Source organism: Sphaerodactylus townsendi, linkage group LG06, assembly GCF_021028975.2.
Source record: "Sphaerodactylus townsendi isolate TG3544 linkage group LG06, MPM_Stown_v2.3, whole genome shotgun sequence".
Lineage (NCBI taxonomy): Eukaryota > Metazoa > Chordata > Lepidosauria > Squamata > Sphaerodactylidae > Sphaerodactylus > Sphaerodactylus townsendi.
The window spans coordinates 29,850,975-29,873,626 of NC_059430.1; the positions used below are offsets into that span (position 1 = coordinate 29,850,975).

At 44.5% G+C, this 22,652-nt stretch overlaps 1 protein-coding gene across 2 annotated transcripts in view; it reads left to right on the forward strand.

Moving 5' to 3' along the window:
* Positions 1-22,652, forward strand: part of BRAF (B-Raf proto-oncogene, serine/threonine kinase) — a 67,982-nt gene that overhangs the window by 40,184 nt on the left and 5,146 nt on the right. Inside the window, exons 8-19 of one of the 2 annotated variants that reach the window (XM_048499551.1) lie at positions 395-554; positions 1,375-1,411; positions 2,998-3,117; positions 6,461-6,597; positions 7,858-7,975; positions 10,018-10,102; positions 10,719-10,895; positions 14,945-14,991; positions 16,660-16,778; positions 17,521-17,652; positions 18,225-18,359; positions 19,679-19,832. In XM_048499551.1, coding sequence (XP_048355508.1) covers positions 395-554; positions 1,375-1,411; positions 2,998-3,117; positions 6,461-6,597; positions 7,858-7,975; positions 10,018-10,102; positions 10,719-10,895; positions 14,945-14,991; positions 16,660-16,778; positions 17,521-17,652; positions 18,225-18,359; positions 19,679-19,832 — 1,421 coding nt within the window. The remainder of the gene's footprint in view (positions 1-394; positions 555-1,374; positions 1,412-2,997; positions 3,118-6,460; positions 6,598-7,857; positions 7,976-10,017; positions 10,103-10,718; positions 10,896-14,944; positions 14,992-16,659; positions 16,779-17,520; positions 17,653-18,224; positions 18,360-19,678; positions 19,833-22,652) is intronic. The other variant, XM_048499549.1, reaches the window with a different exon arrangement.

Below are 22,652 nucleotides of genomic sequence, written 5' to 3' on the forward strand. Positions count from 1 at the left end.
CAAGTTTGAGAGCAGTAACTCCAAATCTACTGGTTGTGGTGGGTTTTCCGGGCTGTATGGCCGTGGTCTGGTAGATCTACAGCCACACAGCCCGGAAAACCCACCACAACCAGTTGAATCCGGCCGTGAAAGCCTTCGACAATACATCCAAATCTACTGTTTATGTCTGTTGGGCTACAAACCATCATTCTCTGGACCTGTTTTTTTTTGGTGAATTTCAGTTCGTGCCATGATTGGGATACGGATCGTTGATGCGATGTGCTATCGCTTGCTTCATTAAATAACCCCTAGAAAGCAGGGAACTCAATTGGATGAAACCATGTTCTGTGGAATAACTGGAGATCACTGCAAACTTTAATCCTCTGGTCTTTTTTGAATGCTTTGGTTTTCTCAGCCCAGCAACCCTCCCCAGCCCTTCTCCTTCAAAATCCATTCCAATACCCCAGCCTTTCCGTCCGGCAGACGAAGACCATCGGAATCAGATTGCTCAACGAGATCGTTCCTCATCTGCCCCCAACGTGCACATCAACACGATAGAACCTGTCAACATTGATGTGAGTTCAGCAGCTGAGCTTGGTCTTCTCTTTCCTCAGTCACTCAAAGCAGGGGTGGGCGGCGACGGGCATCCCGCCTCTCAAATCCAGTCAGCCAACTTGTGCAGTGCAGCTCTACTTAGTTTTCTAGAGTCTGCACCTTTCTAGGGCAGAAGGGTGAGGTGGGAAGGCAGGAGCCACTCTTTCATAGCGCAGCCATGGTCTGAAGTCTCATGACTCATGGCTGATGCTTGAGTAAGTTTGACCCTGTCAGGGTGAAAGGATCATGTATAGCCTTCCTCAAAATATATATGAGCCTTTTTCTTGGAGTAAAGGGACCTACCGGTAGCAGTCTATTATCAGATGCCACTCTACAGTGTTCCCAAAAGCAGAGTTGGCTGTGCCATTTCTATTATGCTTAATAGTCCTGTGTTACTCAAAAGCTTATTTGTCCTTTAATAGAAACTGGTCCATGCACTAATATCTCACCTATATGACACTTCTGTCTGACAGTAGTTTTCCTTGTACCTCCAGTCGTGAATCTTCATTTTTCTTCTTCCTTGCTCTTTAGAATAATGTTTTTGATCATTTTTTGTTAGTGCAGGATGTGATCCTAGCATGATTCACCTTGACCCTATTCGGTAAGGCTGTTAGCTTGTCAAGCCCAAATCTTCGGCCATGTGGGCACTGCGAAGCTACTAGCAAAGTGTTCTGTATTGATAAACTGATGTCCGTATGTAATTCTTAACTAAGCAAATGTCACCTTTGTGTTTATGCTCTGTTGAAGTAGTGACCAGTCATGCATGAATAAGATGCATACAGTTTTGTTTCTGGTTTGTAGGAATTCATTAGAGATCAAGGGTTGCGAGGAGAGGGAGGTAAGTGCCTTTGTTTTCTTTGCATACAGAATTCAGCGCTTCCTGCTTCCCCCCCTCCAAAGTTACAGACACAGAGAGAAATGTAAACAGAGAAGTGAGATTTAGCTGTACTTGATTGTCCGTGACATTTAGCATTTGTCCAGTAACTTTTGGCAGCTCACGGTTTTCATTGCAGGGATTTGGGAGTGGCGGAGGGTGGAGAATAACATGCAAAGTGGTAGCCAGTATTCTTTTTAATAGATAAGATGCCTCCTGGAGGTGATAGACCTTCAGTTTATCCCGCCCCCGCCCCCCTTGATCCTACAGAACCAGAAAAGGTTACCTTACTGCTTTGATGCACAATGTGGCCTCTTTTAAGGGACTGCCAGCCAGTGCACTTTGCGAACTAGCCACCAAAAGCTGCATTTCTCCTTATTCTTAGAATGCTGGGGGCACCCTAAGAAAATCCCCCATGACAAATGGAGGCTTAATGCATGTCACGTTTGAGAAAGAAGAGGGTATTCCAAGCTACTTACGATTCCTTAGTACACCCATAACTTTCTCCATAGAGCATAGGTGTCAAACTCGCAGCCCTCCAGATGTTATGGACTACAGTTCCAATCATCCCCTGCCAGCATACTGCTGGCAGGGGATGATGGGAACTGTAGTCCATAACATCTGGAGGGTCACGAGTTTGACACCTGTGCCATAGAGAATCATTTGCCAGCCCGTCCTTTGTGATGTTTTAGGAGTGGGATATAGGACAATACTGGAGGCTAAGAACAGAAATCAGCTTTGACTTGGTGGCCTGTGAATGTGTTGGGCTCTTAACAGAGATGAACTTGGTAGTGAGGTGGGGGCTGTATGCTTCTTTCTTTCTTTATTTCCACCACATGATGCACCTGCCCATGGCTGTTGCTACCGCTGCAAGAACTGTTCAGCTTAGAACCCCAATGCTAGCTGGCTGCCCGGGGTCATGAAAGCTTTGACTTGGCTCTCCATCATTTGAGACTTGCTTAGGATTTTCCCCACGTGATGCAGGAAAGCACGTGTTAAGCTGCCGCCTTTCTTGCTTTCCATGGCTTCCTCTTTCTTTAAAACCCCATTTGCAATTTGGGACTTGTCCATCATGTACCTTGTTTTGTTTTAGTCATAATTTTAATTTCCCACCCCACCCTGTTACCTCTAACAAGCTGGCTACTACTTTGCAGACTTTCAGATCTACGGTCCTGGTATGTGACTGAAAACCACAAACGCCACCGATTAATACATTGCCCGCTTAAACTATCTTGTGTGTCTGAGAAGCTGTGGTTTTTGAACAGTTTTGCCCATTCTGTCCCAACATTTAAATGTTGTGTACTATGGTGTCAGTTTAAAACTCTGGTCCATAAGCTCTCTGCTGGGCATCTGATAATATTCCCATTCTCTTAAAAGTGTTCTGTCTCTTAAGAAAAGTGGAAATGGAGGGGGGGGGGTCCCCTCCCCTGTACAGTCAGGAACTATCTGTGCCTAGGAGTCAAAGCATCTCTAGTTATGTCCCATGACTTTCATTTCTTCTGTGTGTCTGTCTTCCTGTCTCTGCCTGCCCGTCTCTTTCTCTCTAACAGCCCCTATGAACCAGCTGATGCGCTGCCTTCGGAAATACCAATCCCGGACTCCCAGTCCCCTCCTCCATTCTGTCCCCAGTGAGATAGTGTTTGATTTTGAGCCTGGCCCAGTGTTCAGAGGTAGTTGGGCTCTTCTTTCTTGTTTTCACCCAAATCAAACTAAAATAAAATCACAGATGCTGTTTGTGCTTCACCCTCACAGCGTGTGTATGTAAGTGTGTGAGTTTATCAAGACGACACTGTTGTTATTTTTTTTTCTTTCTCGCTTGGCCTGGCTGGAATGCTTTGAATGTGCTTCTCACTCATTCTCACCTTCACCGGTATTAAACCCACATATCATTCTGTGTTGGGCATCTGTCATAGGCTCCTAGAGCAATATGTTGTGTGCAGCTGAGGTTGCTGTTCTGCCTTTTTTTAAAAACAGTGTGTTGCTTGTTGAAGGGGTCACAATTGCAGTGGAAGTGAGAGTAGGTACAGGTTCTGCAGAGCGTGACGTCTTCCGAGGGGTTTGCCTGCGATTAAGGCTACCATTTTCCCCGGGGGGAGGGGGGGTATGCTCAGGCCGGTCTGCAGAAATCAACAGGCTAAAGATTTTCACAGCACAAAGATAATAATCTTGCCTGCTATGGAGAGCAAATTAGTGTGCCATTAAGACCCCTTCCACACATGCAGAATAATGCACTTTCAGTCCACTTTCACAATTGTTTGCAAGTGGATTTTGCTGTTTCACACAGTAAAATCCAGCTGCAAAGTGCACTGAAAGTGGATTGAAAGTGCATTATTCTGCGTGTGCGGAAGAGGCCTTAGGCATAAGTATAATGCACTTTAAATCCACTTTCAGTGCACTTTGCAGCTGTGCGAAATAGCAAAATCCACTTCCAAACAGTTGTGAAATTGGATTGAAAGTGCATCATTCTGCATGTACGGAAGGGGCCTAAAAGCCACAGGAGCAAAAGTTGGTACAAAAATTATGTAGTGTGTTCTGTTGAGCATGATCTTGGCAGGATTTTCTTGGCTGTCAGTTTTAACTTAATGCTGATATGCTTCCTAATGTTACCCCGTCTGCTAGAGTACTGCTGCAACGTACTAACAGTTCCACTGACGACTTGATTTACGTGGTTGGTATATAATTTGTCTTAGTGACTGAGCTGAAGAGATGAACCATCTGGATACACATGGATCTTGCTGCAGTACTCTGCATACTTGAGTTGAAACCAAGATCCGTTTGTTTACTAACACATAAGATCTTTCCATTTTGGCTTATTAGCACTGGATCTGTGGTTGGTATTGCACAAATTATCTTAATGTAAAAACAAAGCCCCCAAGGTCATGATCCAGCGCAGATAAGTGCAAATCATGTACTTAAGTGGGCTTAACTGTACCTAACTGTTGGATCATGGTCCAAGCATTTTAACTGCAGCTTGAAATCCTGATAGGGCAATACACGTTCTAGTTGAGACATTCTTTCCATTCCAGCTGTTGTTTTGCAAAGGGTCTTTGCCCATCTTGCGAACCAAATCTGAAAGTGGAACACTTTTTCAAAATAAAATAAGCTCTTGAAATGTAACTTCATTTTATGTGACATGCATTTTGAGGCCAAAAGATTTCAATGTTTAGTGACAATGGAGAAAGCATTGCCTCTAATACATTAATGAAAATCTTGGTCTGCGATGTTGTCACTGTGTTATTATTGAGATCATCAGTGAATTGACAGTTCAGCATCATTTTCCTGCTGTATTTCTGAGAAGGGTGCTGCACTGTGAATAAACAGTAGATTATTTGTGTGTTGTGGGTTTTCCAGGTTGTATGGCCGTGTTCCAGTAGCATTTTCTCCTGACGTTTTGCCTGCATCTGTGGCTGGCATCTTCAGAGGATCTTCAGATCCAGCCACAGATGCAGGCAAAATGTCAGGAGAAAATGCTATTGGAACATTGCCATACAACCCGGAAACCCCACAACACACTAGTGATTCCGGCCGTGAAAGCCTTCAACAATACAGTAGATTATTTCCCTATGAAAGAATTAGAATACTAGCTTGAGCTAGTCCTCATCAGATAACTGTTCGGCCACCATTTTGTGTGAGCTGCATTTTTTAGTTGTTTGACCCATCCATCCCCCTTTCCCCCCCCCATAGAACTCTCACTGCAGTATTTGAAATCCTGACAGGATGTCATTTTGAAATGATGGGAAAGGATAAAGTAGTTTCCCACCTTGCCAGAAATGAGGAGGTCAGAGTTAATGAGGGCACCAGGGGAAGGCCCAGGGCATCACTGCAGAAACCAGGAGCTAGGTCTCCCTTCTACTTAGTTGACACTTGTAAGAAGGTGCCATAGATTGCTCTGCAGCTGAAATTGAAGAGTAGGCCCAGGAGAAGTGAGTGAGTTGTGGCAGCTGAAACCAGGGGTGCAAATGAGAGTTCCTCACAAGAAAGCAAAGGCCTTCCCGTCCCCATTAGAGGATGTAGGAAAGATGAAGATCTCCAAGTTATCTAAGTGGGTCTTTTGGGGCAAGTGAATAATAGACTTTTTCTCTCTCTGCGCTGCCCCCCTTAAATTCGAACCTCTGATATTCCAGGGTCTACGATTTACTCTTCTATCCTCCTGTTCTTCAAGGCCCGTTTTCTGGTTTTTGGAGTTTTATCTTGTTACATTAATGATATTGCCCCTCAGCCTTGAGAGCGGCTTGCCAGGCAGCATAGAGAGCTGCTGATGGAGTTTAAACACACACCCTTGGGGTTTGTACAACTCTGCTGATGGCGCTTTAAATCCTAGCTTTTGTTTTTATTTTGTTTTTTTAATCATCTTTCCAGTTAAGTCCAGATTGGTAGCCTGCCCACCTTTAGTTAGATTCCCAAACGGTCAGCGACAGTTAACTTGGAAAGCCAGATTGAATATGCCAAAGTATAACATAGACTTTTCTAAAATAACCAAGCCAGCAGAATACAGTGCATTGTTCTGACTGACGTTTTTAATTGGCATTTTTCCTAATTAACGAGACAGCAGGCACAGAGAAGGCTTAAGTTTGCTCGAGTCACATTGATTTCAGTGGTCTTGAGCCTGCTTGACTTCTTCCTGTGCAGTGTGCCCAGTGCCCTTTAGTAATTCAGTGATTCAGTAATGAATAAGAGGTTGTATAGCATGCAGTGATAGTTGGTGCTGTTTGACTTCCTATATCCTCTCATGAATGAAGTGCACAACCCTAACCTTGCATCAGTCAATAGAGGACTCATGATAGAACTAAGTGAGTTCAGGCTGCACTAGAAGTGTGGTTTTTAAATGCACTTTTTAAAGAATTTGCAATGTTGATGTTGTTGGATGCCTTTATGTGTTCTGAAATACTGCATCTTAAGCTGCAGTTTCTGCATTTAGTATAGTCTCAAGCCCACTTCAGAGAATTTTCAGATGCATTTAAAAACTCATGAGTGTGTTTGGTTTGGTTTTTTTTTTTTTAATCTCAACCAAAGGTTCAACCACTGGTCTGTCTGCTACACCGCCTGCTTCCCTACCTGGGTCCCTCACCAATGTGAAAGCATTACAGAAATCCCCTGGCCCTCAGCGAGAGAGAAAATCCTCTTCATCTTCAGAAGATCGGACTAGAATGGTAAGGTTTATTGTTTATTATTTAATTATATTTAGAGGTATTGATGAAGGCTTTTCAAGCCAGATCCGCTGACTGTTGTGGGTTTTCCAGGCTGCGCTTCCATGGTCTGGTAGTTTTTGCTCCTCATGTTCCACCTGTACCCATGACTGACATCTTCAGAGGCACGTCCAAGGAGGTAAGTACATCTTACCATGACATGCCTCTGAAGATGCCGGCCACAGGTGCAGGTGGAACATTAGGAACAAAAACTGCCAGACTGTGGCCATACAACCTGGAAAACCTATAGCAGGAGTGGCCAACCTGTGGCGCTCCAGATGTGCAGGGACTACAATTCCCATCAGCCTCTGCCAGCGTGGCCAGTTGGACATGCTAATGGGAATTGTAATCCATGAACATCTGGAGCACCATAGCAACCAGGACATTTAGAGGCCTGGTGCAGATGTTAATTCTGCCCAAAGCCACTACCTTTCATTAGAAGACCAGGAGCATCCCCAGTTGATGCAGTCCGCCCCGCTCCCCCAGGGTTGTCAGGTCTTCCCTAGCTACCAGTGGGGGCCAGGGAGGTAGTGTTGCAAGATGGGGAAACTCCTGGAGGTTTGGGGATGGAGCCTGAGGGGGACGGGGACTTCAGTGGGGTATAATGCCATGGAGTCCACTCTCCAAAGCATCCATATTCTCTAGGAGAACCAATATCTGCAATCTGATGACTTGTAATTCTGGAGGATCCCACGTGGAGATTGGCATCCCTATCTTCTTGCATGTATGAAGTCCCACACACATACACACACCCTTTCTTTTGGGAGGTAGTTGTATTTGCAGGCTGCAGCTTGGAGCTAACCATGGTTAACACACGCCAGTACAGATGTAATGGTCACTACGTGAGGAGAAAACACAGAGACTGATTTCAGACGTCACACTAAGTGGGAAATGAACTCAGATTTGCATGAAGCACAGCTTGTTGCTGCGCTCGTTCATTCTCTTCCTTTTACAACCTTCATGTCCAATTTCCTAGCTCTGTCAAACTCTGGTTCACTGTTTTGCATTAATTTGTGGGTGCCTCAGTGAATCAGTGTATTTTCTCCACACAAGCCAGGATTTGGTTTAATCCCAGTTGAGGAGAAAAGAGCAAGGGGTAGATAAGCACAGCAGCCAGTTGCGTTCATTCCTGGTTGGAGTTTAATTGCAGCTTGTTGTGGCATCTGTTCGTGGCTGCAGTCCTTGTTCAGAAAGGTGCATCACAAATCCTGCATTTCTTTGCAGAAAACCCTTGGTCGACGAGACTCGAGTGATGATTGGGAGATACCAGATGGCCAGATCACAGTTGGACAGAGGATAGGTTCTGGGTCTTTTGGAACAGTCTATAAAGGAAAGTGGCATGGTATGTAATTGTGTGCATGACTGTTTTTTCTCTAAAGTATGGAAAACACTATGCTAAGAATCAAGTTTTTCCTTTTTTTTTAAAGCTGTAAGCATGTGATAATTGAAACAGATCTGCCTGATGTTACTCAGTGGCTTAATTCTATGCAAAGTGTGCCAAAAATTGTGTTAAGAGTCTCTTTCAGAGTACAATGCAGGAGTTCCGCAAATTATAATTGGGTTTGGTAGCCAGCCTTATTTTCTGCAAGCCAGTTGCAAAGTCCAGTCCTGTCACAATGTTAAAACAGTCTCTGTTAAGAAGAACTAGAAACTGTTTTGTTAACACTCCCCCACCCCATCAACTACAGGAGTTTGATTATTGTTACATGGAGTTACAGAGATGTACAAAACTGAAAATGTCCAGGAACATCATAAAAGTCACAAGGATTTTTTCCCCCTTTTGGAGACAGTGCAATAAGGCAAAGTTTCACTTGCTTTTAAAGTGTTTTCAAAGTAGTATGAAGAGTTGTAATTAATACAATTTACAGTATTAAATTGTTCTTGTGTGTATTGTGGACATATACAATACACAGATACTTGACGTGTTTCTGCACATTGTACTGTAAGATGCCAGGTGTATGAAAATAGTGGCAGAAATATACCATATATACTCGCGTATAAGTCGAGTTTTTCAGCCCTTTTTTAAGGCTGAAACCTCCACAGGTTCTGAGGCTCGGCTTCAGGGAAGCTGCTGCTCGGGCAGCTTGTCTCTATGACTTTCTTAAAAGGGCAATGCTCCAAAGATTGCTTAAACTGTGCCCCCTGCAGGCCAAAAACTTAAGCAATCTTTGGAACATTGCCCTAACACAAAAGAATCACAAGGCACAAACTGCTCGAGCAGCAGCTGGCGATCAGAAAACTTCTACTTGAGGGGAAAAGGAAAAGGGTAGTGATGAGGGCTGGGATTTCTAAAAGCGAGAGTGAATTCGAGCTGCAGTGGGTTGCAGTGTAGGGCTGATCATGGAGGTGCTGCATTTCCCACCCTCGACTTATACACAAGTCAATAAGTTTCCCCAGGGTTTTTGTGGTAAAATTGGGTGCCTCAACTTATACTTGGGTCGACTTATACAGAAGTATATTCAGGTAAGCAAAATATCTGACATGGCCTAATATCTCGGATATGGAGAACTCTCTTTTATTTTGGACTGGAACAGATCTGCCAGATAAAAGAGAAAGCAACCATCTTGCAGATGCTGGTAGGTGCCAAATGCTGAGCATTGGCCCAGAGTGGGATAGTGTATTGTAGCCAGTCCACTTCCTTATAAGTAGTCACTGATGAGCAGCAACTGACAGAGGAAAGAGCTGCTTTGCCCAGCAGAGGCATTCCCACCTCACATGTATGCAAGTGGATGAATCAGTTCGTGCAAACCAACCATATACTTAACCTCCATGTATTCTTATTTTGTTTGTTTATATCCAGCTGGAGTGTTTTCTACATAAATATTATTGCTGGGTCCTGTCCTGTGATGTGAGAAGTAAGCAAAGCAAAAAAAAGATGCTGTTTGCAACTGGGATGTTCCAGTAAAGAGTTCGTTTTTTTGTTTTTTTAAAAAAGAAAGAAATCCAGCTTCAACTGGGAGTGCTGGTTTTGATCTTACAGCTGTGTGCTTATCTCAGTTCCTTGGAAGCACACAGCTGCATTGGAGTCACAGAGAGAACCCAAACAACTCCTTTTCCCTTGCTTCTTGTTCTGCACATCCAGTAATGCCCGGGTTCGATGTTCTTAAAACTTAAGTTTCCCACCCATGTCATCTGGCAAAATACTTCTGAAACTGAAGGGACACTGAAAAGCCATTGGGTTCAGCATGACAGTGTCATTCAGAGAAACAAACATTCAAACTTGGTAGGCATGTCCAAGCCTTTATGTGCACCCACAGATTTGGACCTTGCTCAGTGTATGTTGTATAATAAGCTTTTATGGAATACTTTCACATTGTAGCACATTCCAGCGACTTCGCTGACTTCCACATTACATGATATGTTTTTCTCTGATTGCTTTTGAAGGTGATGTGGCAGTGAAAATGTTGAATGTTACAGCGCCTACCCCTCAGCAGTTACAAGCCTTTAAAAATGAAGTAGGAGTGCTCAGGTAAGATTGTATGAATTGAGTTATGTTGACATACAACTGTAACTAAATTGCAGAAGCTATTGATTGCAAACATTTTTTCAAAACACTGTCCCTCCCAGTTACTCTGCTGAAAAGTGGATTGTGTTTTTCTGTTACAATCAGGGCTCTACTGCAGTTACTGTCAATATTTGTTTTTCTGTTCAGCGAGGGAACATTGGAGAACACTATGCAGTCACTTTCACCCTTTAAATAAAGAATGCAAAGTCTTTCCAGCACCTTCGCTGCCCCTGATTTTTTTCATAGCCCATCCTCAGTACTGGCACTATCCTACAATTGTCTCTGCCTTCACGGCCTCCGATTCCCTCATAGCCCATCCTCACAACCGGGACAAACCTCACATTGTCTCTGGCTTCACTACCCCAATCCCCTTCTAGTCCAACCTTGTCACTCGTCTCTTAACTTCCTATTCAGCACTGACTTACGTTGTGTCCCTTGTGAGCATTTTCAGACAGGCCCTGTAAGCACTTCTTCACAGCATGTTCTGGTAGTCGAGCTAAATACCCGCACACCAGCAGTAGCAGAATGTTTATCCTTTCAGTTTATTTCAATGATCTGAAGCTTTCCTTTATTTCTACAGGAAAACACGGCATGTGAATATATTACTTTTCATGGGTTATTCGACCAAGCCCCAGTTGGCTATAGTTACACAGTGGTGTGAGGGGTCCAGCCTTTACCACCATCTGCACATCATCGAGACCAAATTTGAGATGATCAAGCTGATCGACATCGCACGGCAGACGGCACAAGGCATGGAGTAAGTGTAGCGCAAGTTGCTGATTGGGGAAAGCTGTAAGATTTTTTCTTGACACTCACCGCTCTGGCCTGCATGGTGTTGATTTGTCAACTTCACTAGGGCCCCTCCCACACATGCAGAATAATGCACTTTCAGTCCACTTTCACAACTGTTTGCAAGTGGATTTTGCTGTTCCGCACAGCTGCAAAGTGCATTGAAAGTGGATTGAAAGTGCACTATTCTGCATGTGCGGAAGGGGCCTAATAGATGTAGCCTTAGCAAGTTTGGGAAGATGTTAGGTCAACTTTGGAGGGAAAAACACACAGCAGGAGATCGTTCTGGTTGCTGAGTCATCCTTTCGACCTGAAGTCTGATTGTAATTACGTAGCCAGAGGCACGCTGCTGAGCTTAGGAAAATCTGTATATAAAGTTTGTTTGTTTAGACAATTAATGTGCTGCCTCTCCTGAGACTGCTGAAGGCAACTCACAGTGAAATAATTCAGTAAGAATCATCAATAAATGATTTTTAAAAATAAGTAGGCTAAAATGTAGTTTGTAAAACAGTCCTCAGACTAGAAACAGACCATCAAAATCGCTGAAAAAACCCAGAACCCTTCAGTTAAAAGCCTAGTTAAAAAGAAGTGTTTTGGCCTGTCCCTGAAGGACACCTAGAGGCCAGGCGAGCCTGAAGGGGGAGGGCATTCCAAAGACAAGGTGCCACCACTGAAAAAGCCCTGTCTCTGTTTGCCACCCACCTCACCTCTGCAGGCGGAGGCACAGAGAGCAGGGCTTGGGAAGAGGATCTTAACTGGCGGGCTGGACAGTACAGGAGGAGGCGGTCCTTCAAGTTTCTTGGCCCCAAAGTGTTTAGGGCCCTAAAGGTAAGTACTTTGAGTTGTGCCCTGGAAATGGATGGGCTGCCAGTGCACAGGGATCTTTCAGCACAGGGATGATGCATCCCTGCATCTGACCCCCCTGCAATAGCTGCTACATTTTGGACTTTGTGAAGTTTTCAGACAGTTTTCAAAGGCAGCCTAATATCGAACACATTACGGTGGTGTGACGTGGATGTTGTGCCCAGATTGTACTTTTAAAGGAATTGTCTTAGCTGGCATATCAGACAAAGTTGATGGCAGAGTCCTGAGCCTCCAACCATAGACTGGGATCAAGCAGCATCCCCAGCCTATGAGCTTGCTGGGGGAGTGCAACCACTTCCAGGGTAGGCTACAAAACCTTGGTCAGTAGCAGCTTGCTTGGATTGAACTTCAGTTGAATGTCATCCATCTGATTGAATGTTCAGGTCCACAGGCACACCTGACTCAGCTGTTAAAGGGAAATAGAATGGTGCATTGTCTGCATACTTGTGGTCCCTCACTCCAAATTGCTGGATAATCTCTCCCAGCGGTTTTGTGTAGATGTTAAACCTCTTGAGGGACAAGATAGACTCACATGGGATTCCACAGCATAAATATCCCAGGGCCACCTTCTGCATCTAGCCAAGTAAGATTGGAATCATGAAGCACAGTGCTCCCTATTCTCACCCCAGCCAGTCTCTCCAGAAGAATATCATGGTCAGTGGTATCCATAGCTGCCAGGAGAATCAAGAAGTGCACCACTCCAGTCTCTTCTCAGGTGAAGATCATCTGTCAGGGCAGTCAAGGCTGCTCCCAAGCCTGAATCCAGATTGACATGATGAGTCTAGATAATCCCTCATCGTCACAATTACCTGAAGCTGCATCTTAAACATCTGGCTGAAAAAAGAAGTGTTGCCACCATATGGAAGATTGTTCGTTTGTGTTTAAGATAGTCAGATCCAAGGGGATGTCTCTTCAGAAGGGACCTCACAATCTTCTCTTTCAAGGCAGTTGGAACCGTGCCCTCCTGCAGAGAGGTGTTTATTTCTTCCCAGACGCACTTGACTCACTTGATCTGGCTCAGTTCTGTCAACTGAAAAAGCCGAGGGTTGAGCCCAGATGTGGTGAATTGTGTGCTTTTCAGACTGCTTTTCCAGGCCTCACCAATGGACGTTTCAGTTCCATTAGGACCAGGCTTCCTTCTCCATTAGCATTCTGAGATTGAACTGAGCCAATTCATGGTGCCATATTCAAGGCAGATGAGAGCCGTTTCATTTGCATAACTTGCACTGTGAAAGTGACGGTAGGCCTGCACGTTTTCCAGGCCTGCATTCTCAGGGGTCAGGAGTAAAAGCCTCCTGACAATCTGGAAAACAACTCTGCCAGGCTGTGCAGAGGGCGCATCACCGCCACAGAGTAGGCCCAAAGATGTACACTCATCTGCGTTCATTTGCATTTTCTTTGAGCATTCCTTCACTTACACTCTGCCTTTCTGCCCATCTATATTATCACTCAAGCTGTTTAATAAACCATGGAGAATTCCAGGCTCTGTGAGATGGGGAAGGCCCACAGGATCAAATGTGTCCACTTCCCGGATTATTTCTGTCTTCTGCAGATTAATCAGTAATATGAAAGGAGCTCCAGCCTTATTGATTTAAAAATCCCCAAGAGATGTCAGGAAGTCTTCTGAATCCACCAGTGTCTAGGGGGACAACCTAGCCCCCTTTGCCCCACTTATGACATTTCTGAGTTCCTCACCAGTTAACGGCTGGTCTGTAACAAAGGCAGAGCGGCAAAGCTGAGTCATCTCTTCATTTTCTCTGTAGAATCAGATGTTGTGTTTGAAGAACATAAACAGTTCATTTTTTTGGCTTCCTTTATTCTTGCCTTAAAACCTACTGCTTCCAAAATTCTGTATTTGAAGTTCACATTTTCAAAATAACAAGATTGGGTATTAAATAATCACCATCGCTTTTTCAAAACAGATTATTTGGTATCATAGAAAATGACAATAAGTCCTGCCTGCTGTACTAGCAAATAACAATGGTTTTTTCCCCCTTCATAGTTTAAAAATGCCTGTATCATTAAGTCAGGTGTGTTCTTTGAAAAACCAAAATGTCATGGTTGCCTGCTGGTGGAAAGTACTGTCAAGTTGTAGCTGACGTTTGGGGACCCCTGCTGGGGATTTCAAGGAAAGAGAGATTTAAGTGGTTTGCCATTGCCTGCCTCTGCCCAGCAAAACTGGTATTCGTTGGGGGTCTCCTATCCAAATTTGTTTAGCTTCTGAGAGATTATGAGATCAGCTAGCCTATGTCACTTTAGTTTGGGCCATGGTTCCCTACCCCCTCATTAGAATATGTTCAATTGCAAGATGGAGTTGGATGTGGAAAAACAAACCAAAATCCTTCTAAATGAAATAATATTGCACCTCATGTTCAGAGGCTAACAATTGTTCTGCTTGACAGAGCACCATTCTTTCGTAGGCTAGGTTAGCACCTGCCACATCATTGCATTTAAAGCTGCTTCTCTCTTTTTTATTTCTGAAAATCGCCGGAGTAAAACGTCACCGCAGCACAATTTGCAGTCAGTTATAGAGAGTGATATTTTATAACTGTCCAGCAATTTGTCACAGCATATCAGCAGTATAAATAACTAATTAGATATATTTGGGCAACAACAGTGAGAAACAAGTTTTAGCTTCCCACCCCCCCCACCCCAGTCAAAATAGCTCAGTTTTGGGAAGGGAGAGTACAGGATATCTGCACTGGCACAAGTCATACCCCCATTGCTCCCCTCCTGCATAGTATGGCCTACATGCTGTACCCTGGGCTGAGTGCTGCTGCTGATTTGTGCAGCATTAACATCAACATGGCTAGTGCAGTCTCTTCAGTCTCTTCAGTATAGGTGGGTTGTCTTGGTTCACAACCAAGGCAAAATGGCTTAAGACAAAATGATGTCACTTGCAGTTATGATTAGTGACCTGACATTAAACAGGTTTACTCAGAAGTGAGTTGCATTGACTATCTTGCAATGCACTTCCCAGCAAGTGCACGTAAGCATGAAGTGTTGATGTTTTGATGTCTTTCACCCTCAATGCTTGGATCCGGGTTGCCTCCTCCTGCCATAATGGCCCTCTAACCTTTATGATTGCTCAGGGTCACCAGGCCTCTTGGTAAGCAAAGTCATCTCATCTACTAATATTTTCTTGTTTTCCAGTTACTTGCACGCCAAGTCAATCATTCACAGAGACCTCAAGAGTAATAGTATCCTTTTTAAGAAGATCACCTTCATCGGTTTTCCTACCGCTTCCTCGATCTATCTGCTGTGAAAACGTAGGAGAAAATGCATAATTGCCTGGAAGCAGTTGGTGTGCTGCATGCACAGTCGTTAAACAATAATTTGCGCCCTGTTACTGTTCTATTCACATGTAAATCAGATTCCCTACCTGTGACAATTTGTTCTAGAACAGTGGTTCTCAACCTTCCCAATGCCGCGACCCTTTAATACAGTTCCTCATGTTGTGGTGACTCCTAACCCTAACATTTATCCATTTTACACATGGAGATCACTGATGCAGAGACTTAGGCGACCCCTGTGAAAGGGTCGTTCGACCCAAAGGGGTCCCGACCCACAGGTGGAGAACCACTGTTCTAGAATGTGGGTAGAGGTGTGTGTTTGTGCACATCCTATTGAAAGTAATAAACAGTGTCTGTATTCCCATGTAGATCTGTGGGTTCTAATCCAGTGAATGGTATGCACAGCGTGGTGTAGTGGTTAAGAGCAAGTGGATTCTAATCTTGAGAACTGGGTTTGAGAACTGTATTCTTGCTAGGTGACCTTGGGCTAGTCTGCATTGCGGCACAGCTGCAGAGAATTTGAGTTTGGGTGTTTGGCCTCCTAAAAATTTCCACTCTTGTTACACACTGTCAAGAGACTGAGCAGACCTGTGGAGTTGAGCTTAAGGCCAGAGCGTAATGCCTTATGTTTAGGAGTTGGAATTGTATCAGGCTAACAACTTGTACCAGAATGATGTGAGTGGCTGAAGAAGACTTTTTAGTTGGAAGTATTGAATTCATCCCGGGTCAATACTACCAACTCCATCGGAGATTGGCCACCAGCCAATTTGTTCACCTCACAACCGTGTGCAATTCATTGAATATGATGTTCTCATGGTAGAGACTTGTTGTGTATACATTGGTCCAGAGAATCTCTCTCCCTTTTTTGTGCATGTTTTGAATCATTGTTGTTGTCCATTGTATGTGTAGTTTATATGTTCATTGATGTAATTTAAAATGTTTATATTAAAATGGAGTTTTTAATTCTGTATTAGAGCCAGACAGGGGATTTGCTGTTTATGATTGACCTTGGGCTAGTCACAGTTCTTCAGAACTCTCTCAGCCCCAGTTACCTCACAAAGTGTCTGTTGTGGGGAGAGGAAGGGAAAGGGGTTTGTAGGCCACCTTGAGTCTCCTTACAGAAGAGAAAGTATAAATCCAAACTCTTCTTTTCCCTCCTTTTCTGGATTGAGGTTAATGTGCTTTCTAGAATGTGACGATATCTAAATGAAGGTGAACCATGATCGGGTTAAAGTACCATGCTCACTAGCTCTCCATCATTAGATGCTGCTCTCCAGATACATATTCAGCTCCCTCTCAAACCCACATCTGAGGCATCTGAAGCATCTGCCAGCTTCCTCATGTGGTAAAAATTCCCAAGTGTGGCTGCTTTGCCTTAGCTTTTTCACTGTGATTCACATCTGCTGGTACGGAAGTTGTTCACATCCCTGCTTTGAATCCATGTGTAGTGATAACGGTGGAATGTAGTCAGATGGCGCAAAGCTTAAAGCTGCTGAATGGCAGGCACACGCGTACAGAGTTATTTTGTGAAGCGATGGCGGTTGCTTTTCTTTTTCCTTTACTTCTCCTCTTCAGATATATTTCTCCACGAGGATCTCACGGTAAAAATAGGTGACTTCGGCCTAGCAACAGTGAAATCACGGTGGAGTGGGTCTCATCAGTTTGAACAGTTGTCTGGATCAATTCTCTGGATGGTAAATGAACGTTGGAAAGGGGATATTGTCTGCCAAAATGCTCTTGCTGCCAGCATTCAGCACAATCTGTTTTGCAGCCAAATGTCTATCGCTTGTCTAGGATTAAAGCTATACCCTGACGTAATTTATCTCAGGCCTCATTTGTAATTGAGTTCTGCACTTGACTGTCTCACCAATACTGTATACAACAGTAGCCTTTGCTTGCTGTGGTTGTTGGTGGCAAGCATCCCTTTCCACCTCCATCCTATCCCCACATGGAATGTCCCATCCACCAGTGGTGGGATTCAGCTGGTTTGCACCACTTTTCAGAACCGGTTGTTGAAATGGTGCTTGTAAAGAACCAGTGGTTAAATTATTTTTGAATCCCACCACTGCATCCACCACTAGTTCCCTTTTACAGTTCGCGCAGCAAAAGGATGGCCAGTGGAAAGAACTTCTTCACTATTGTAAATTAAAGAAAAACTATTTGTAAATTATTAGTTTTGGAAAGTGATTGCATAATAACTTGGAAAGTGATTACATAAGTTGTACTCACTTGAGAGTATAGACTCGATGTATGGCTGTTATAAGATGGGACCATAGAACTGAGAAGGGTTCAGAGCTTGTGTGAAGCTTGCATGCACCCAAGGGTTTGGGGAAAGGGGCCATGGGCATGCCTCAGTCGTGGGAATTTTAAGGTAAGGTCAAGCAGTCTGATTTTGCTAGTGAGTAAAGAGGACAATTTCTCTTCTCTACATCGCAGGCACCAGAGGTCATACGGATGCAGGATAAAAACCCATATAGCTTTCAATCAGATGTATATGCATTCGGTATCGTTCTGTACGAACTGATGACTGGGCAGTTACCATATTCAAACATCAACAACAGGGACCAGGTAAGGCCCTCATGATTCTGGGAAGACTTGGATTTTTCTGATGATGCTGAATTGTTCTCTGGCCTTCTCATCCCCATTTAGTTGTGGCCTTGGACAATGAAGATTGTCTCAGCCGTAACATTCCCCAAAGGACTGGTAGATAAAATGGGATGGTTCCCAAGTGTGCTGCCTTTGAGGAAGCATAGGATACTGGGTGGGTTGGTGGGTGGGTGGATGGGTGCGCGCCTCTCAAACCTAGTCTGACTTTCTAAGCACTATACCACAGTTTGTAAATAAATAATATTGTCAGATAAATAATATTTTGACATGATTTAAACTTGGGAAATGATCCCAGGAAAGAGGAAGAGAGGATATCCATCACTACCCTGACTTGATTTTTTGCGGCTCATTGTCTCGTGTCTGGACGTTGCCATGTTTGCAGTGCTTGTATCTACGGAGCGTGCATAAATCCTTCAACATGCTTACAGGAGATCTTTTTTTCAAAAGTAGAGTACCTCCCTTCCATTCATTTCATTATGCAGGATTCAGATGTTTACCGCTTGAATTGTTTCCTTCCCTCTCTCCCAATAAAGATCATTTTCATGGTGGGGCGAGGATACCTCTCTCCAGACCTCAGCAAAGTGCGCAGCAACTGTCCCAAAGCTATGAAGAGGCTCATGGCAGAGTGCTTGAAAAAGAAGCGGGACGAGCGGCATCTCTTCCCACAGGTAAGGAAGCCTCTCCACTGGATTTGCAAAGCAAGGGGTCGTTAGTACTTGGATTGGACAGGCCAACCATCCTTTTAGGGCAGGAAGAAAATGTTGGCAAACAGCGGCTGAAATGGCTTTGAAATTCAGAGAATAGTATCTCTTTCCTTTCGACTTACTGTAGCTGGGAATTTCGAGCCACGTACACATCTTGCTCGCACATGTCGGTTTCGTAAAGCAACGAAAAAATATCCACCATTTAATGAGTTGGGAACAACAGAATTGCTGGCCACCGGAGCAGCTGCCAGCTGGGAGCCTGCTTGCCTGCCGCTTTCTCTGTTAACTGTCTAAATGGAAGTGTGATCTCTGTTAGGCAGATGACGATGTTGCGCCCCTGTTGAATCCATTTGGGAGAGTAATCTTTGCAGACCTGAGATCCACCGTCAAACCTAACCCGCAACACAAGATCCTACTTTCAATCTTCATGCTCTCTAAGTCCATCCCCCCCCCTTTTCTTTGTACCCCTCCTTCCTGGGTGTCAGAGAACCGTGAAAACAGTGGTCATGATGCAGCCTCCCAGCTGAAGACCTGCGGGCTGGGAAATTTGTTCATGTGCTGATTATGGAGAACACGTCTTTCCTGCAATAAACTCTGTCCAGCATTGATGCACAAAAACCTTTTAAGAAGTTTAGGCTGTAAAAACATAGCCAGCGTTTGAAACTTTGCGAGTACTTGGAATTTAGTTGAAATCATCATCCTGGTGCTTAAGTTTTTTTCTGAAGTGTTTTCTTTCTTTTACTTTAAGCGACAGCCTGATTTTTGAGCCCTCAATTCTGATGGGGGGAGGGGGGCCACGGGAGGCAGGGGAACATGTGCACACAAACACACATGAAGCTGCCAAATATTGAGTCATCTGGTGGGTCCATCAGGGTCATTATTGTCTACTGAGCCTGGCAGCAGCTCTCCAGGGTCTCAGGCAAAGGTCTGTCACATCACCTATAACCTGTTCCTTTCAACTGGAGATGGCAGGAATTGAACCTGAGACCTTCTGCATGCCAAGCAGATGCTCTACCCCTGAGCTATGGCCCCTCTGGAAGGCAGGATGGAAGGAAGGAGGAGTCAAACTTTCTCCTTCACTGTCACAGAGGAGGCCTGATTCCTCAAGCACAATTTCTCCCAGTGTACATTTCCCAAGTTTGTCGAGGAGCATTATAAAGCAGCCTGCTCCTCATACCTGGTATCACTTAAGTCAGAACAGTGCATTGCCTGAGAATAGATTTCTTCCCTGTTTTGTGATGTGTTTTAATACTAGGAGTTTCTTGTTTCCTCTTTGTTTCTAGATCCTTGCCTCCATTGAACTTCTGGCCCGGTCGTTGCCAAAAATTCACCGCAGTGCATCTGAGCCCTCCTTGAACCGGGCTGGATTCCAGACGGAGGATTTCAGTCTGTACGCTTGCGCTTCTCCGAAAACACCCATTCAGGCAGGGGGATATGGTGCGTTCCTTGTACACTGAAAAGAAATTGACAGCCTGTGCCAGTGGGTTGATGTGTTCCTGTGTGTGCACACATGTCTCAACTTCCAACAAGCCTGTCTTTTCTTTTTCTTTCTTTGAAAGGTGCACTGGCTAGATCAGAACTCTTCAAAGTTCCCAGACTGGCATCTGTTGCTGGCAATGGATACCTTGGGAATTTTTAATCACCAAAAAAGGGTTGAGACACTGCTCAGTGAAAGAAGGGAAGGTCATTGGAAACTACACCCTTCTCCCCCAAATTCATTTTTTGGGTCATAGGTCAAATTTCTTTTGTGCCATCTTTGCTATGTTGATTCATTTGGTGTACAGCTGGCTGGTAGCTGGCTGCATTTTAGTCTTGTCTTCTTTCTTTTGTGTGTGCATGTGAGTCATTTTCATGCAGCGGCAGCAGTTCTAGGTCTCCAGTCGGTGGCATTGCTAACAATTTCTTAAAATAAGGCGAAAGAGCTTAGGGCCAAGGACAGCTACCCTTTTCAGATGAGGGAAGGGAAATGGTCATCAAAGAACACACACACACACACATTAGGACAGCAAGCAGCTTTCGTTTGAATGATGCTGCTCATGGGAAATGAGTGTTTACTTGGAGTTAGAGAAGTCTTCTGTTTTTGCTTGCGGATATTTTCACCTGAGGGTTCTTTCCCTGCACTTGGGTAACACCACCTTCCCCTCAGAATACTCGGTGGATGTTGGCTTTTCATCTGCCTACTTCAGGCATGGCAACCAGCGTCGCCTTGACCAAGCAGGCAAGAAAGAGACTTTCAGACCAAAATAATCCCATGCATTGAAATATTGATGCCCATAATGGGGAAAACAGTCTTGTTAAAAGCAAAGTGGTAAACTTTAAAAGTTGTTTAAAGGTGGGAAATAAAAATTTCACCACTCATTCTTTTTAAAAGTCAATGGCTTGCTGCTATTGCTCAACTTTTATGTGGGTTAACATTTCTCTTGAAGTCTCCTTTCTGTGGAGAGAAAAGTTTTATGCGTCTGTATATCGAATTTATCCATGTTTGGTACAGACTTCCACTAAGGCAATCCAGAAGTTGAGAGTCCTGATAGAACTGCTCAACTTGTGTGTTCAGCTCTCCCCCCCTCCCTCCCCCCAGCCTTTCCCCCTCTGTCGGAGTGCTCTGGCTTGCATATTGCCTTCAATGCTGCAGCTTACGTATTGCCTTGAATATGTAAAGCACAGCATTGTCCTTTCCTGCTGCGGGTTACATTGACTTCCAGGAACAGGAACTTAAACCCTGGCTTCAGTCAGCATTGAGCTTTCTTTCCCATGCAACTGTGGCTTGCTTGATCGCATGTTTTGCAATTCCATGTAAACTTTACACTGTTTCCCATGGCTGGTTACTGACAGTTGGCAAGTAGTGGGTGGGAGTGGGGTCTTTCAGCAGCTGAGAGAATCTAGCCTGGCTCATTCAAAGAAGCTGACAGCACTGTCTTTGCTACAGGTATTATTAAACAGGCAAAAGTGGGAGCGCTTTCTTGGAAATGGAGAGAAGCATTTGAGCCGACTTTGAAAGTTACAACTAGTACAGGGGTCTGCAACCTGCGGCTCTCCAGATGTTCATGGACTACAAATCCCATCAGCCCCTGCCAGCACGGCCAATTGCCGGTGGGGGCTGATGGGAATTGTAGTCCATGAACATCTGGAGAGCCACAGGGTGCAGACCCCTGAACTAGTACTTGATCAGCTCCCTCACTAGCAGGGACTCAGGCCTCTCTAAGGGACTCAGGGGCACCTTGCAAAGACAGAAGTTTGTAATCTCCATTCTGATGGTAGCCAAGCTTTTGTCGGAGCTCGATTTGAGGTGGAGGTGAAGAACCAGGTAAGGCTGGGGTGGGGCAGGGGGAGTGGCGTGCCACTTCCTTATCGGGACTGGCTAGCTATAATCAGAGGATGATGGGGATGAAGTTCCTGCCTCTCCAGTGAGAGATCGCGCTTCCTGAAGGAAGCCCCTTCGGTTCTTTTAAGCAGCAGCAGCAGCTCATGAGACAGGCTGCTGAAAGCGTGACGTAGACTGGTGATCAAAGGAGAGAGAGAGAGCTGATGCAGCAGTGGAGGCTCAAAGGCCACAGTCTCCACCTTGAACAAATCTGTGGCTGCTTGAGGGGCTGGCAGCATCCAGTGAGGCCGCTGACTTCAACCGCCCGATTTGTGCTTTGCGTAATTTGGAAGGATGAAGAAGGATGATCGTACTGCTCTGCTTGGCAGCAAGGGCTGAAGGTTAGGCAGAAAACGTTCTTGTCCCGCATCTGCCCATATTCAATTCGGTTTTTCTCCGCACAGTCCTTCCAAAGATCAGCAGAAACAGGCAGTGACGGCAGGAACAGTCCCTTGTTTGAAAAATCAGTTTTGAACCAGGAGTCCGGAGGAGTGGATCAAAGGGTAACAAAATATCATGTTTTAACAGAACTCAGAGTAGCTTTAAAAAAAAAACTAGCTCCAAAGCTCGAGCTTTAGCTTTTTAAATAAATGTATAATATAATTTTAATATTATACACATTTAGTGAATTGCAAAGCTGTTGGTTTACCTGAGGATCGTCTAAAATAAGCGAGTGAGAAGGTATATATAATGAGTTAGGGAAATATAAAATGTTCTGACTCTTAGCTGAAGATGCCAGCCACAGATGCAGGCGGAACGTCAGGAGAAAATGCAACTGGAATACAGCCATCCAACCTGGGAAACCCACAACACCCTAGTGATTTTGGCCTTGAAAGCCTTCGACAGTACATAGTTCTGTCTCTATTTTGTGTGTAGTTGATAGAGAATTAACACAG